This window comes from Euprymna scolopes, chromosome 28, assembly GCF_053919585.1.
Source record: "Euprymna scolopes isolate OS-2025 chromosome 28, ASM5391958v1, whole genome shotgun sequence".
Classification (NCBI taxonomy): domain Eukaryota; kingdom Metazoa; phylum Mollusca; class Cephalopoda; order Sepiida; family Sepiolidae; genus Euprymna; species Euprymna scolopes.
The window spans coordinates 2,482,733-2,498,608 of record NC_136509.1 but is presented as its reverse complement, the minus strand read 5'-3'; the positions used below and the strand labels follow the sequence as shown (position 1 = coordinate 2,498,608).

The window sequence follows — 15,876 nt, the reverse complement described above, 5'->3', positions numbered from 1 at the left end:
GGTCTAAAAAAAAAAAAAAGTCTGAACAACCTCATAATATATATACAGATATATGCACCTAAAGTGTGTATCAATAAGCTAACGCCTTCTCAAGAAGGCATTACAAAGCAAGTGATAGTGAATCTCTTAGAACTGAACAGAAACTTAACCGAACTCGAGAAAAATAGATCTACTAATAGACTAATTGTCAATATGTACATCCGACTAGTATGAAGAGCACATACTAAACTGTATAAGAGATTTAGGGGAAAGTGAAACAATCTTATAGATGCGGTTAAAGCAATCAAGTATTAAGTGTTCTGCACTTCCAAGTAACAATTTTCAGGTTTAAATCCGACAAAATTCACTACTCAAAATCCAAAACTGCTGCCAAAAATTCGTTACTCCATCTCTCGACACTCTGCTGTCCAAAAGTCTCAACTCCAAAACACGGTGCAAACTGACAAAACTTGCTACTCCAACGTCAGAGTTCAAAATCATCCCAATCTCTGAAAAATAAGGCTTCTTTTGTAAAATCGGAAGTATCTCATTTGCATATCCGGTGACAATATCGCAAGCATATAAAGAGAAAAGACGGTCATATTATTTTATTTTTTCTTCATTTTTTTAACTGCACGGAACCCTAACGGCTGAACAAAAACAAGTTTGTACCAATTTTTAAGGCAGTTTTCCACAGAAGAGTAACGTATCTTGCCTTTGGTATCAGTTCAGACCACAACACATGAACTAAGTATCATTTTATTTGACTTACTGATTTTTTCTGAGATCATATTAAGGGAAAGCAAGTACAGATTATATTTAGTTTTATGAGTTCAAGCAATCCAGGCTCATTTTTTGTAGATTCAAGATTTTAGATTTACAAAAGAAATAGGGATATAAAAGAAAGTATAAATAACATTTCTAGATTTGACAAAGTGGAACCGAACAGATATTAATGGAGACTGCCACACATAATTCTGGTTACAGACATAGTTCGTTTTCGAACATTTGAGTTCAATCCCCGAAGTACGACATACGGCAAGGTCCACACATTTTTTTGTCGACTCGCATGGTGACTGCTACATTGATCCAAGAAAAAAGGCACAATTCACCTTTTAATAATATCCATTATTTTATTCCATCTAATAAAAGTTAATATTTTGACATCTAGTAAGGTGCAAGATGATCGATTTTTGTTCAGTGAAACGCGCTCAAATGTCATTCAAAAATCTAATGTTGAATATTATTTACGCGTGAAATTCAATTAATTTTGAATTATTATAAATTCTTGACCTTTCCAAAAGATCAAGGTTGACAAGGAAGTGTGGATACAATGCTGGCAAGATCGTGGATTGCCGAAGGCTGACACGATCGGCTTTCAACAATTGATATTTGAATGAAGACTAAAGTTGCTTTTTTTCTCAAACACCAATGCATCGTTGACTTGCCTTATTCGTTACTATTTTCCTTTCTTCTTCGAATAATTCAAAGGATTTGGAATAAAAATTTTGAATAATTCCTTCACGTTTCTTCTTCTTTCATTCTCTTTTTTCTTTTTCTTTTTCGCGCGCTATTTGTCAAAAGTCATCCACTGACGCTATTAAAAAGAAAATGGATTATTTGGCTGCGTGTAAAGGTTTCCAGCGGGAATCATATTGCTGCGATTTCATTGTGAAATCTTTTATGGCATCAGATCAAACATAACTTTTCCAAGTTGAAATGTTGCTTCACACTCTTTTGATCCATTTTATAAAGAAATAACTCAATACTCTTCCTAGAACCGGTATAGGGAATATGTATGTTGTAATCTTGCAGCTTCATAGTTTACAAATAATATATTGGCAAAAATATGTTAGCGAAGTACACGTCATGATTCTGTTGCCATAACTGCCACGAATCATTCCCCTTATATATGCACCTATATTTGTAACAGCGCGTATGGGCGCGTTTGAAAATATCATCAGCAGCGGCAGAATAGATGGCTAGCGAAGGTATTAACTGCAACAGCACTGTTGAAGACGTATGTAAATTAGCAGATTTTATTACATAAGATTTAATGTAATGCAAATATTTTCACTATTATTCGTTTAGTGTCTCGTCTTCTAGAAGTTATTACAGACAACGAATTATAACAAACAGCTTTTAAATTCTAAAGTTTGGAAATTAATGCATCCACCTGGTTTATTATCATATCTTCAATATTTCCTGCTTTCCGGCTGACTACAATATGGTTGTCTTCAAGTCTAACGTAAACATGTTCTTGATGAGCCGTTCCATATAAGTTAACAAATTTACCGAATTGATTACTATATTGTCCAATTTCTACTGTACACTATTTTATCCTTATCCTCGAGTGGCCTCTTGGCCTTGATAATGTGTTGATGCCTGTATAAAAAAAGTCACATAATCCGACCAATCATCTCTAAAACTTAAACATGGCAACAATTAAAAAATAGTTTTATACTTAATTTGGCGAAATTTCCACTACTTATGTTTACTACGCTATAATCACATTGGCTAATGTATACTCATTGACCCTTATCCTCGAGTGGCTTATGGGCCTTGATAAGTGGTAACTCCTGTGTAAAAAAAAGTATTAGATAATATTAACTATCGATTCATTAGAGTAGTGGTAAATTCTGTTTTATCTATAAATATACATATACCAAGTTATTGGTGTTCAAGAGTGATAACCTATGAAGTTAAGGAGGTTATTGAGAGTGCTCAATAAAGGCAGAGAAAGGTATATTTTGATACTTATAAACAAATACAGAGTCGCAACACTGGACATGCTGATGTTTCGAATCAATGGTCAGTTAAAAGCATAAATCCTCGTCAGATGACTTTAAAAAAAAACGACCAGCAGTCCGAAACATTAGCATGTCCACATTTTTATACATGAAGTAAATTTCACCGTGTCTAAAGATGATTTGACCTTGAAGATATTTCTAATCTTACCCTATTTTCAAAAGCGAGGAGATATAATATATGAAAAATATTTTGAATCAAGTCTCCTCTTACTGTTATTACAGATCATTTGAAACCATAGCAGCAAATTCTACTCCCCCCCCCTCATTAAGACAAGAGGTTTTGGGAAAATATTATATATATATATATATATATATATATATATATATATATATATATATATACATATATACGTGGATAACTTCAGATCAATTATCTAAACTTATTTTATATCTTGACCTATTTTATTTTTGCCGTTTACATCTTATTTTCTATTTTTCGAAATCCATTATTCTTGGATGTTTGAATTTTACTTTAAACACTTTCTTCCCACTATTGTTAACATTATTAATCAATATAATTATTAAAAATAATAATTATCTATTATCACAAATATCGCTAACCAACGTGTTTATCTTTCATTACCTTCTATTTTTAAGTGGCATTTTCAAAGATAGAGTATATGATTATATCTAAGCATGAAGATCAATTTTATACATTTTGATTATTTATTATTATTATTATTATTATTATTATCATCATCATTATTATTATCATCATTATTATTATCATTATTATTATTAGTAGTAGTAGTATTACTATCCTTATTATTATCATTATTATTATCATTATTATTAGTAGTAGTAGTAGTATTACTATCATTATTATGATTATTGTCATTATTATTACTATAAAAAGTAATATTATTATCATTACTATCATTACTATCATTATTATTATTATTATTATTATTATTATTATTATTATTTCTATTTCACATTCGAAGTAGCGTAGAAAGGCCGTATCAAAAGAGGAAAGATTGTGGGAGAGGATTGAAAAGTGTAAAAGATTGTGTGAGAACCGAGGAGATGTCGTTGAAGGAACATGTGGTTAGAAGTGAGGAGTGGATGCTTAAGGTTGTGGCCAATGAAGTGGAGGCATGTGAGACCAAGGCTGATTATGTGAAACGTATGGATAGAGAAAGGGCAGAGGAACTGGCTATGAAGAAAATGCATGGAAGGTTCTTCCGGGATATAACAAAAGTGGCTGATGAAAGATCGTGGCAATGGCTTAGAGCTGGGTATCTGGCTAAGAGTACTGAAGCTTTTGTTTGTGCAGCACAAGAGCAGGCATTAGGAACCTGATTGTTAAAAAAAGTGATTCTAGGAGAATTGCCGGATTTGTGGTAAGACCTCAGAGTCAATTGCGCACCTTGCAGCAGGGTGTAGGGAACTGGCCCAGAGAGTACAGCAAAATACACGATCGCATGGAACTCCGGATATATTGGGAGGTGTGTAAGAGGGTGTGGGTGCTAGAAAATGGTTTGAGGAGGTTCCTGATGAAGAGAGACAAGTGAGGATGGCAAGGTAGAGGTATGGTGGGAACACTTGATATATCTAAGGCTATTGACAGGGTATGACACGATGGTCTTCTAAGAAAATTAGATTATATGGAATCACTGGAAGAATTCATAATGTAATTAAATCCTTCTCAAGTAATAAAAAATCAAAGTTGTCCTCGACGGTCGTACATCTAAACAATATGACATAAATGCGGGAGTACCTCAGGGGTCTATCCTTGGACCTCTATTATTCCTGATATTCATAAATGACCTCCCTGATAAAATTGTTTCGGAGATGGGTATATTTGCCGATTACACCACTCTCTATAACAGATATGAGGGGAAAACAAATAAACACATATCCAAGAAAATCGAAGAAACACTAGAGGATGACCTCCAATCTGTAGTGGAATAGAGACAAAAATGGATGGTCACATTCAATGCTGCTAAGGCTAAGCTTGTTTCCTTAATAACTACAAGAAACCCTCTCTACCACCAATAGCAATGGCCAAGAACACATTGCTTGAAAGTACTTCTTTTAAACTCCTCGGCCTAACGTGTTCAGGGAATATGAACTGGAATAGATACATTGAGAGTATTGCCAAGGCTGCTGCAAGGAAGGTTGGCTCCCTCTACCGTGCTAGAAAACTACTTACGCCTGACAGTATCCTATACCTCTATAAGGCCACCATTCGCCCATGTATGGAGTACTGTTGTCACGTCTGGGCTGGTGCATCTGCTGCTTGTCTCTCGCTCCTGAACAGGGTTCAAAAGAGAGTCGCCAACCTGATAGGTCCTGAACTGTCATCTAGGCTTCAGCCTCTGTCCCATCGACGAGATGTTCCATCCCTCTGCCTGTTCTACAACTACTTCAATGGTGAATGCTCTGACGAACTGCAAACACTTGTACCTCTCCGACGTAACTACCCCCGAAAATCCCGACAATCTACTAAGTCTCATCCCTTTACAGTAGAGATCCTTAGGTGCAAGAAAGCCTTTTACTCCAATAGTTTCTTCCCCAGAACTGCGGGATTCTGCTTTCCCAACTGCACTGATATGCAGAAGTTCAAGTGTAATGTTAACAAACATCTTTCTACTAATCTCTCTTCATAATGACCCCGCTAATTAAGTCCCTGATAGTAGCCCCCTGTTTCAAAGTGGCACTGTGCCTTGTTTGGGGTGAAAATTGAATTTTAAAAAAAGTGTCATAACGACCAAGCAATTGGAACATAATCGTCCGCATTTGGTCGTCATTGACAAGATCTAAAAAAACTGGCAGATTGTAGATTTCTGAGTACTCTGAGACAGGAATGTGAGAGAGAAGGAGAATGAGAAGTGGAACAATTATGCTCCATTGGCCTTGGAGATAAGGCGTATACACGGGGTTAAAACACAAATAATCCCGGTCGTAGTTAGTACACTAGGAGTAGTATCAAGTCGTCTGGAAGGACAATTGAAAAAACTACAAATTCCCGACGTTTTAGGCGGCCTTCAAACCTCTGCAATTATAGGTACCACCAACACCCTTAGGAAACCCCTTGATCTTTGAAGCTCCTGGTTTGAAGTCGTGATTAAAGGAAATCCTCTCGAAATTAATCCCATCCCTTTCCAAAGAGGCATTCATAAACGAAATCAGAATTATTATTATTATTATTATTATTATTATTATTATTATTATTATTATTATTATTATAATAATAATAATAATAATAATAATAATACAACCCTCAAAGCTTCGCGTAGTAAATAAGTAACAAGCTATAATGAGAAATGGAAGTGCGGGCGGAGGAAATATACGGGGGCAGGCGACAAATAAGAAGGTGAAAGGAATAAATTATTTATGGTTTTTTCTTTTCATTCTGTCTCTTTCTTTTTTTCATTCTTCTTTCTTTTTTTCTTTTTCCCTGTGCGTTTTTTCCTTTTCCTCCGTATCTCTTAATCTCTTCACTAATGTATATAGGGATGATAGTGGTGGGGCGGGGATATACAAGAGGGCAACGTAAGTTGTATATCTTCTTACCACATAAAAATGCTAGTCAAATTTAAAGTATTTTTATAACTGAATAATCCCGATTAAATATGAAACCCTTTTTAGCATAAATATGTCAAATTTACATTCCCTTCTGATTGAACCAATACACAGTTGTATGTTTAAGGTTTAGGGAGGCCATCACACACGCATACGAATACGATTCTTTCTAGTATTCCATTATTTCTACCTCGATCTTTACCCCTCATCCTTTCCCATTCCTTCCTACATCTCAACATAGATTCAAATCCGCACCCTTATTGGGTCTTATTTACATACAACTAAATCTGATTTTTCATAACATTAAAAGGAACGGCATGATATCAACTTCCTGTGACAGAGAAAAGCCTGATATTTCATTGCAAATTTTGGTTTCGTATAATCTATATTGCCTGAAGAGATGCCTACTTACTAGTAACTTGCTAACCGAAATATATTCATAACTGTGTAGCAAAATATCAATGCTTATGTAAAAACAAATAAAGTGTATATCCTGCTCTACTTCGGTATTGAACACTCTTGTATTAATACCTCGGTTCACTTCATTGGTTACTTAACGTCTAAAAAACAATAACATCAGATTATATATATATATATATAAAGTTATAAAATGTTTATGGCGATTAAGCTACACTAAATATTCCGCGTTTCATCCACTCTAGGACTCTTCACGCTTATGCGCATAAGCCTGTAAGAGTCCTAGGGTGGATGAAACGCGGAATATTCAGTGTAGCTTAATCGCCATATACATTTTATAACTTACTAACTAGCTCTACCTACGTATTGAGCACTTTTGAAGTAAATACTTAAAGTTTACGCATAAATCTATACTTTCATATATTAATTTTATGTGAGTAAATTAAGTAGTTATATATTTATATATATAGATAGATAGATAGATAGATAGATAGATAGATATTGTTAATAAGAAATCGAGTGCTCAATTACTTAATAAGGAAAATATTATTTATTGAAGTTGCTCTGACAATCATCTGCCAAATTAATTTCCCTGAAATAAAAAACGGCTGCAGATTGCTGAAGCTATATATTTTTAAATATATATATTCTCCTTACGAAACAGTAAATTTCCATCGGACTTGACAACGATGGGACAAGCGAAACACGATTAAGACAAAAAATAGATAATCACCTATTTCATAAATAATATTTTTAAATAATAAGCACATGAATAAAATATGACCGTGATGTGATTCCGTCTTCTGATCATTGGAATATAACTTAATTAATACTAATAAATTAATGCAAACTAATATTGGACTTCAGTGTTATGTGCCTGAAAATACGAGGTGTCTTTAATAAGTTTCTAGACTTTCTTTTACAAGCATTTAAATTTGTCGTAGACTCTTGAAAATTTAGTATCTTTTTGCTATGCATCTTATAAGATGATTTAGCCATTATTAAGATTTCAGGTTTAAACGAACATATATGCCAGGAATTGGAATACACGTTACTAAAGCTTGATTATCACAATTGGTCAATTGCAAAAATGCAATCTGGACGATACGATGTACAATAAAATTTTGTTTTAAACTTGGAAAAGATGAAAAAGAAACGTATGGAATGCTTCAGATTGCTTTTGGACCATCTTGCATGAATCGAGCATCAGTTTTTGAGTGCCATAAGAGATTTAATGAAAAGGAGTCTGTGAGGGATGATGAAAGGTAAGAGAACGTTAAGGAAGTCAGAGCACCAGACCTTTATGTGTTTATAGATATAATAAATGCACAGTTTTATGTGAGTGCGGGGACTGTACACACAATTATTCGCGAGAAACTGAAGATGCAAAGGATTTGCGCGAATGCTACAATCCATAACTCCCTTTTTGCCACAGACTACTTGACTAAGAGTGGAATCAAGACAGTTCCTCATTCTTTTTATTGTTCAGACCTTACACCTTGGGAGTTTGGGTTATTCTCTAAATCATGGAAAACAGTAGAGGCTGTTGTTATGAGACAATTGAGGAGATTAAAGAAGCTGTGCCGAGGGTCATTGACACGCTCACACATGAGGACTTCCATGGTGCCTTCCAGAAGTTGTTGGCACAGTGCAAGAAGTGCATTGCATTCGAAGGAGATTACTCCGAAAGGACAAGAGTTTCATGTGTGTACTATCAATAAAAGTGTCCATATGAAAAAAGTCTGCAAACTTATAAAATATGTTTCGTAGTTTTATGCACAGTAAAATAATTTTTTAAAAAACAGTCATTTGATTTTTTTTTTTTCATTCAGGTCGAGGTGAACTCTCGGCAGTCGGTGGTGCCGGTTCCTGTGTGCCAGATTGTGCCATCTGCAACAAAGAACGACAATGCGTACGATGCAAGAAAGACCGGCATTGGATCAATTATTTGTGCTTAAAATCAAGAAAGGCCAACACAAATTACGTAAGGAATATTCTTTTTATTAAATCAAGCTTTTGAAGCGAATTCAAAATTGTCCGGTATTTTTAGTTAATCACTAGCTGGCAGCCCGGAGTTACCCGGTCATACAATACGCTTAAACATTATATTTTAATTTATTCAGATTGTGTATGCATTATTATAGAATCAATCCTCTATTGAATATTATATATTACGAGGAATAATTTGTGCGATGGTCTCATTCGCAAAATAATAATAAAAATAATAATGATAATGTCGTTCATCAAATTCTTTCCGTTTGTCTAAAATACCACCTTAGATGATATTTGGGCTTGACGATCAGAAAAATAGTCTTTCTTCTTTTATAGATAAACAAAAAGAATTGTTTAAGGTGAATAGTTTTCGTTGCAGCAGTGTAACGTAAATATACCCTTGTAAATGTTCTTTATGTATAAGAGAAGAATAACTATTTTTAAGATCGTTTTTTTATTATAGATACTTAACGGAATAATTTCTGTACAAAAAATATTAAAAATTTTAGAAATATAAATTACCTTTGTGTGAAATTTTCAAAACATAGAGTCAGCCGTTTCAGAACATATGCGGAAGAAACTGAAACACACACAAAGTGACGTTTATATAATAGCAGAGCTATTTTTTTAAAACCTTATGCCGCGCAAACGCAGACAACTCAATAATGGAGTATTTAGTATCGATGTTCAAAACGAGTGATATATTGAATCGATATTACGATTTTTAAAGTAATAAAATGTCATCATCATCATCATTGAGGGAAATGATGTTCGGCTTATTAAGACGTTTCCTTTTATGCTTTAATTGTTTAATTGTAAGTTGTTGGAATCCATATTAAATAAAGAAGTAATCAACCACCTCAACAGAAACAACCTTCTTAGTGACACACAATATGGTTTCCGCTCTGCAAGATCTACAGCAGATGTGCTAACGGTTATATCACACAGGATTAGTGAATCTCTTGACAAAGGTTACCTTTCCATGGTATTTGCTCTTGACATATCGACGGCCTTCGATAAGGTATGGCATAAGGGCCTACTTCACAAGATTTCCAGCTACAGTATTACTGGAAATGTTTTCTTAATCATTAAATCATTTCTCTCCGATAGGTTCATAGGATTAGTGGTTGATGGGCAGAAATTAGAGGCCCACAGTATTAATGCTGGAGTCCCTCAGGGGTCAATCCTGGGCCCAACTCTCTTCCTGATCTACATCAATGATCTCCCAAAACACATACTTAAATCATTCGTTGACATCTATGCTGATGACACGACCATCTATGGCAACACATAAAAGGCCGTAAATTACAAAGTTCTCTCTAATTCTCTCTCCTCTGATCTTGAGCACGTGGTACAATGGGGGAAGAGGTGGCTAGTCACTTCTAATGCATCACAAACCAAGCTTCTATCTTTACATCACCAACGCACTGATCCCCATCTGGCATCAATTGAAATGGATGGCTCTCGTCTTTGAGAGGCTCCATGTTTTGACAAGCTTCTGGGTTTGACCTTTACTCCTGATCTAAAATGGAACACGTACATCAAATTTGTTGCCAGGGACGCTGGGAAAATGGTGGGATCCTTCTACCGCTCCAGAAGATATCTCACTACTTATGCAATCCTCTATCTTTATAAAAGCCAAGTACGTCCAAGGATGGAGTACTGCTGCCACATCTGGGCAGGAGCTGCTAAAAACAACCTATCCTGCCTTGACAGAGTACAAAATAGACTTCGTGGTTTAGTGGGAGATGCCCTTTTCTCTTCCCTGCAACCTCTCTCCCACAGAAGAGACGTTTCAAGCCTGTCTTTGTTTTATTGCTATTTCCATGGCAGATGCTCGTCTTAGCTCCAATCCCTCGTCCCCTCTTGCCAATCTTTCACGAGAAACACCCGTCTGGCTGAAACTACTGTCAATAATTTTCCCCACTCTTTATCTGTGCCTAAATCCAAACGTAGATTCCATGAGCAAAGCTTATTTCTTCGAACTGCACGCCAGTGGAACTCTCTGCCGCTTGCCTGTTTCCCACCTGACTACAACTTGGACGTCTTCAAGTCCAACATAAACAAACTCCTGACAAACCGCCCCCTTAAGTAAGACACTCTATCAAAACCCCTAATACTGGCCTTTTGGTCAAGATCAAAGTGTAGTATCTATTCTTCAGATGCTGCACTTCCATTTCTTGTTCTCTTTCGGTGGAGGAGAAATCCTTCACGACTGAGACAATTTTTATTTTTGTACCTTTTCTCCACGTTAAAAAACGACCCTGGTGTCTAACTCTGTCCCGTGGGGAGGCATAGTAAATAGGTACTACAATACTATCTCATTGATTACTGTACACGCAATAATCCTTATCCCTGAGTGGCCTTCGGGCCTTGATAAGTGGTGACCCCATGTAAAAAGAAATTGTACAGCAACCTTACAAAAGTATTTAGTACTGGGATTGAGTTACGTTTGAAAAATAATATTTTAATTGTTTTAATTATTCATGGTTTGAAATTGACAGCAAAACTTAAATCCGATATTTATGTTTTTGCCAAATTTTTATATGTAACTAAAATCCGGGATATCTGAACTTTACTGAGAGATTATCATATTATCTCAATCAACAAAATTTAACTAACTATAAACGACATTTTCATTCCTTATGCTTATAAAGTATGTTCTAAAATTGATTATAATCGATCAATTGATCGATTAAGAGTAAATCGTGTGAACACAAAATAACGTAAAAATAGTTTTGAACCGTTTTTGTAGCTTGAAAATATAAAACGTGAAAATAAAAAAAACGGAAGTGTGAAGTTATCGATAATGTTAATAGGTAACAAATATGAAATATTAACGTTGGTTCACTGAGTGCAAAATGAGTTCGACTGTCTATCAAATCAGATAACATCAAACGATTTCCGATCGATTATAATTATTTAAAATCTTGTTATTGAAAAACTTTCCAATTTCTTTCATATATGTTTTAGTAATATGTTTTATTACACGCGTGTATATCTACTGTGGTTATTATTATATGCGCTGTTGTTGGCTGTTGCCCGTCCAGCAGTCCTCACTCTCCCCCGAAGCACGTTCATTGAGTTTAATAAACAATTGCAATTTTTAGATAGCCTTATTGAATATATACATTATAGACGTATATTTGCTTTAACGAAAACCCACATATATACTAGCAGGAAGACCTGGCGTTTCCCGGGATTGAATGACCCAACCTCCCATATTAAATCGCCCATTTTGAAATCGAATTGATTGAGTGATTGCTTTCGTTGGAGGACCATCGTAGTGCATCGCGAGGAAACTTCATATTCCCACTGAATTAGTCCATAATACAGTGTAGTCTACATTGCACTGTAGAGAACCTACTGCTGATTTTATAAAAAGGATTTTTATATAATAGTAGATAGATAGATAGATAGATAGATAGATGTGCATGAGTTTGTGTAGATGGGTTGTATTCAAGACTAAATTAATTTACCGATCATTAAGAATCGTGCTACATTTATGTGGCCTCGCCAATGACAGTTCGGGCTACACTAAAAATTGCAATATATGTAGGAATTCGACATTTTAATACTTTTTTTTTCCAGATACGAAAATAACGGCCGGTGTCCATATAGAAGACTTATACATGTCACTTTAAAACTTGTTTCCTAACCTCGAGCTTTCCTTATTATTTCAGCCTCGCGTTGCCGGCGGTGGTGGAGGTGGGGGCCGAATCGCTGTCCATGCATTTTCCCGTTATGATTTCCATGGGTCCTACAAGGCATCAGGAGGTAACAGTTTTGTTGAAAATGGAGGACCTGGAACTATTTATTTCCGGGCAGCAAACACGTCATCCTTGATTATAGACAACGGTGGATCGAAGCCCCAAGCAACTCACATCCGCAAATCGAACGAGGACAGTTCACGCGCATATGTAATGACTGACGATCTGAACGTATCCCACCTGAATATCGATCAGGTTGTGATTAAGAACGGTGGCCATTTAGCTTTTGCCGATGCGAAATCTCAAACTGTTCAAGTCAGCATTGGCAAACTTGTTGGCGATTACAGTGGAATGCTTCATACCTCTGCGAACCATCCTCTACATATTCAAGACAGTCAACGTCCATTCCCTGTGGCGTTTAGCGCATACCAACATACCAATCTAACTCTACCAAAAGGTAAGTCTAAAATTGTTTATCAAATCATTACATAATACATACGTATCGCACTACATATGATGAATTAGACCCTTAATACTCCAGGCTTGAGGCTGGGGTCTACATTATTTCATACAAATTATCCTGGGTAAAAATAACCTACCGGCGCCTTTCTTTCTTCGGACTAGATATGGAAATATATCTAGCATAATCTATCTATTATATCTATAAAAGTGAAAATATGTGTGTTATGACAAAATGCTCACCTATTTTGACACTTAATTGGTTCAACGTCTGTTGTATTATGTGTCTCTCTGCAAGGAATTATCTGTTTATCGCTCACGTATGTATAATCATGTTTGTTGCATTTCTGCGAAATGTGTGCTGCTAATAGATATATACATTTTGGCTTATTCCAGCCGTTTAACAATCAAACACAGAAATGGTTTCCTAGCAACACATTTTTTTTTTAATTTAAATATTATTTCGCATGCTGTGGTTGTTGGACGTATCAAGCAAGGTTAAAAGATGATGTTGACAAGCTAATGACGTAACGATCGTGCGTCTCTCTCCGTCTCTTACTGTGTGTTTGTTCGTTGAGCTTTTTGCTTTTATTCACAAATTCGGTACTTCTGCAGTTTAAAGCCCGTTTTTCTGTGAATCTAGCTAGGCACCGCTCGGCAATGCCCAGCAAACAACGCGAGCAGACGATAAAAATTGGAAGAAAAAAAGAAAGGAAAAGAAAGACTTTAAAAGGAAAATAAAAGAAAAGGCATAGTATCATTGCGCTTCTTCAAGCAACAAGTCATGTGACAAGGAAACGACCTGCCTCAGCGTAGTATAAACACCCTCAGCTTCCCCATGTTAATAACGGCATTCGCAATAAACACCCACCCAACCACGAAAACCTTTCTTAAAATTGGGAGGTTGAGGGTGTTTATTCCGAATTCGTATTTAACATGGAGAGTTTGGGGGAGTGTTTATTCAGAAAGTTATTCTTAACATGGGGAGGTTGGGAGTGTATATACTACGCTGAGGCAGGTCGTAAATAATACCAAAATAACTTTTAATACACAAACATAACAAAGTATGTATTTATTCACTCATTCAAAGAAACAACATTTTATTAACACCCGCCCCAAAAAGAAAACAGGAAAAAAAAACAGTTGCCATAAAAATAAAGAAAACAGTAAACTTTATTTAATTATTACGGTAGGGTGTTAGTTTTCTTTTCTTTTCTTTTTTTTTTGTATTATTGACTTCCGTCCGCTCGTAAAATCTGACAGTTTCCATCGTTCGCCCGGTGTTATCGAGCGAGGCTCACGAAAAATCTTTAAACTGCAGAAGTACTACAAATTCTTTAAAGTCCGACATATTTTTTGTTTCATCAGAGGTCAATATGTGTGTCAAAGTTCGACATGGTATTTTCTTTGTTAACGATATTTGTATATATTAAGTATTCGTCTCTTAGGGCTATCGTTAAACGACTTGTCCTAACCGTTAAACATTGGCAAAAAATAAATAAATAAGTAAATAAACAAAATAAAAATAAAGAATTAACAAAAATGTCCCAGCTCTAATCACTTAAAGTTTTAATAAAATAAACAAGATAAAAATGTCCCAAGAAAAGTCAATCCAGTGTCCCCCTCTTTCCATCTATCTTCCTATCCTTGACAACCACATCCCCTAACCTAAAAACCCCAACAGTCGGCCAAGAGCACCCCATCCAGCACCTCCCTCCCCTCCTCTTTCACATCCTCCTTCTCCTTCTCTTCTTCAATAGTTAACCCATGCAAGCCAGCGAACGACTCGCTTAACCTATATGGACCAGGTCATTCCACTGAACAAGCAATGACGTAAATCAATTAAACAAATAGATGAATAATACATAGCAGCAGAAAAAAGACAACGAAATAGATATAGAATATACATAAAAAAGATCATGCAAAAGCAACAAGTTATAAACTAGGAAATATAGTAAAAAAATAATTATATATATATATATATATATATATATATATATAAGGAATAAAAAAAGAAAATTCTAACAACTACAACGATATGTAAATTACCAAAAACACTCATACATATAAGCTGGCTCCTTACATTTGTAGCGAGGTACCACCTAGTCATTTACTTCATTTATCGCTCCATCACCCGGTATGCTTTGAATCGATCCGTCACATTCACCGTTTGAAAAAGGGATTTTCCCCGAAATATAATGGATTTTGTCACAGACATAGAAAGTGAGACGTTTTTACTTAACAATTGAATAAATATATGTATATATAGACATATATGTATATATAGACATATATGTATATATAGACATATATGTATATATAGACATATATGTATATATAGACATATATGTATATATAGACATATATGTATGTACTATATCTCATCCGTCGCCTTCTAAATCTCTACTACATATGAATTTTATATAAATATACTTGTGGTATCGCAATTGTTTTCTAACGATAAATATATGCATATGTATGTGCATATATATGTGTGTATATGTACGTATTTGTGTGAGTGAATGTGTGTATGTGTGTTTGTATGGAAGGTGTTGTGATTACAAGCCATTACAATGCAGTCTTGTAGAAAGAAAACGCCGAATACGAGACAAGAAAGTAAACAGAATAACGGCATTATTGAAAGATTTCAATAATTTTCAATTATAAAATATTTAATTACCGACATTATGTGTAATACCATGTTGGTAATGCAGTGGTTATTTTTTTTCTTCCTTGTCTCATACGAAACGGTGTTCTTCTACATTGCCATAGTTTTCAAAGAGAACTTAATTCACACTACGCAAAATGCTTCAAGAAAACTACTACCTCCTCATATATATATATAGGCTCCTATATGGTTGACTATTTTAAAAAACTGATTGCATATAATGATAGAAGATGTAGCGAGACACAGGAATGGGTATGTTTGATCTGGCAAAACGTTGGTTCATTAAAATTGTGGGGTCTGCGTTCGCGCCTGG

The 15,876-nt window shown here is 35.2% G+C and overlaps 1 protein-coding gene across 1 annotated transcript in view; it reads left to right on the top strand.

The window, feature by feature from the left end:
- The window catches only part of LOC145249431 (uncharacterized), a 911,941-nt gene that overhangs the window by 461,234 nt on the left and 434,831 nt on the right, over window positions 1-15,876 (top strand). The window contains exons 61-62 of the mRNA XM_080110989.1: window positions 8,567-8,718; window positions 12,410-12,893. Coding sequence (XP_079967115.1) covers window positions 8,567-8,718; window positions 12,410-12,893 — 636 coding nt within the window. The remainder of the gene's footprint in view (window positions 1-8,566; window positions 8,719-12,409; window positions 12,894-15,876) is intronic.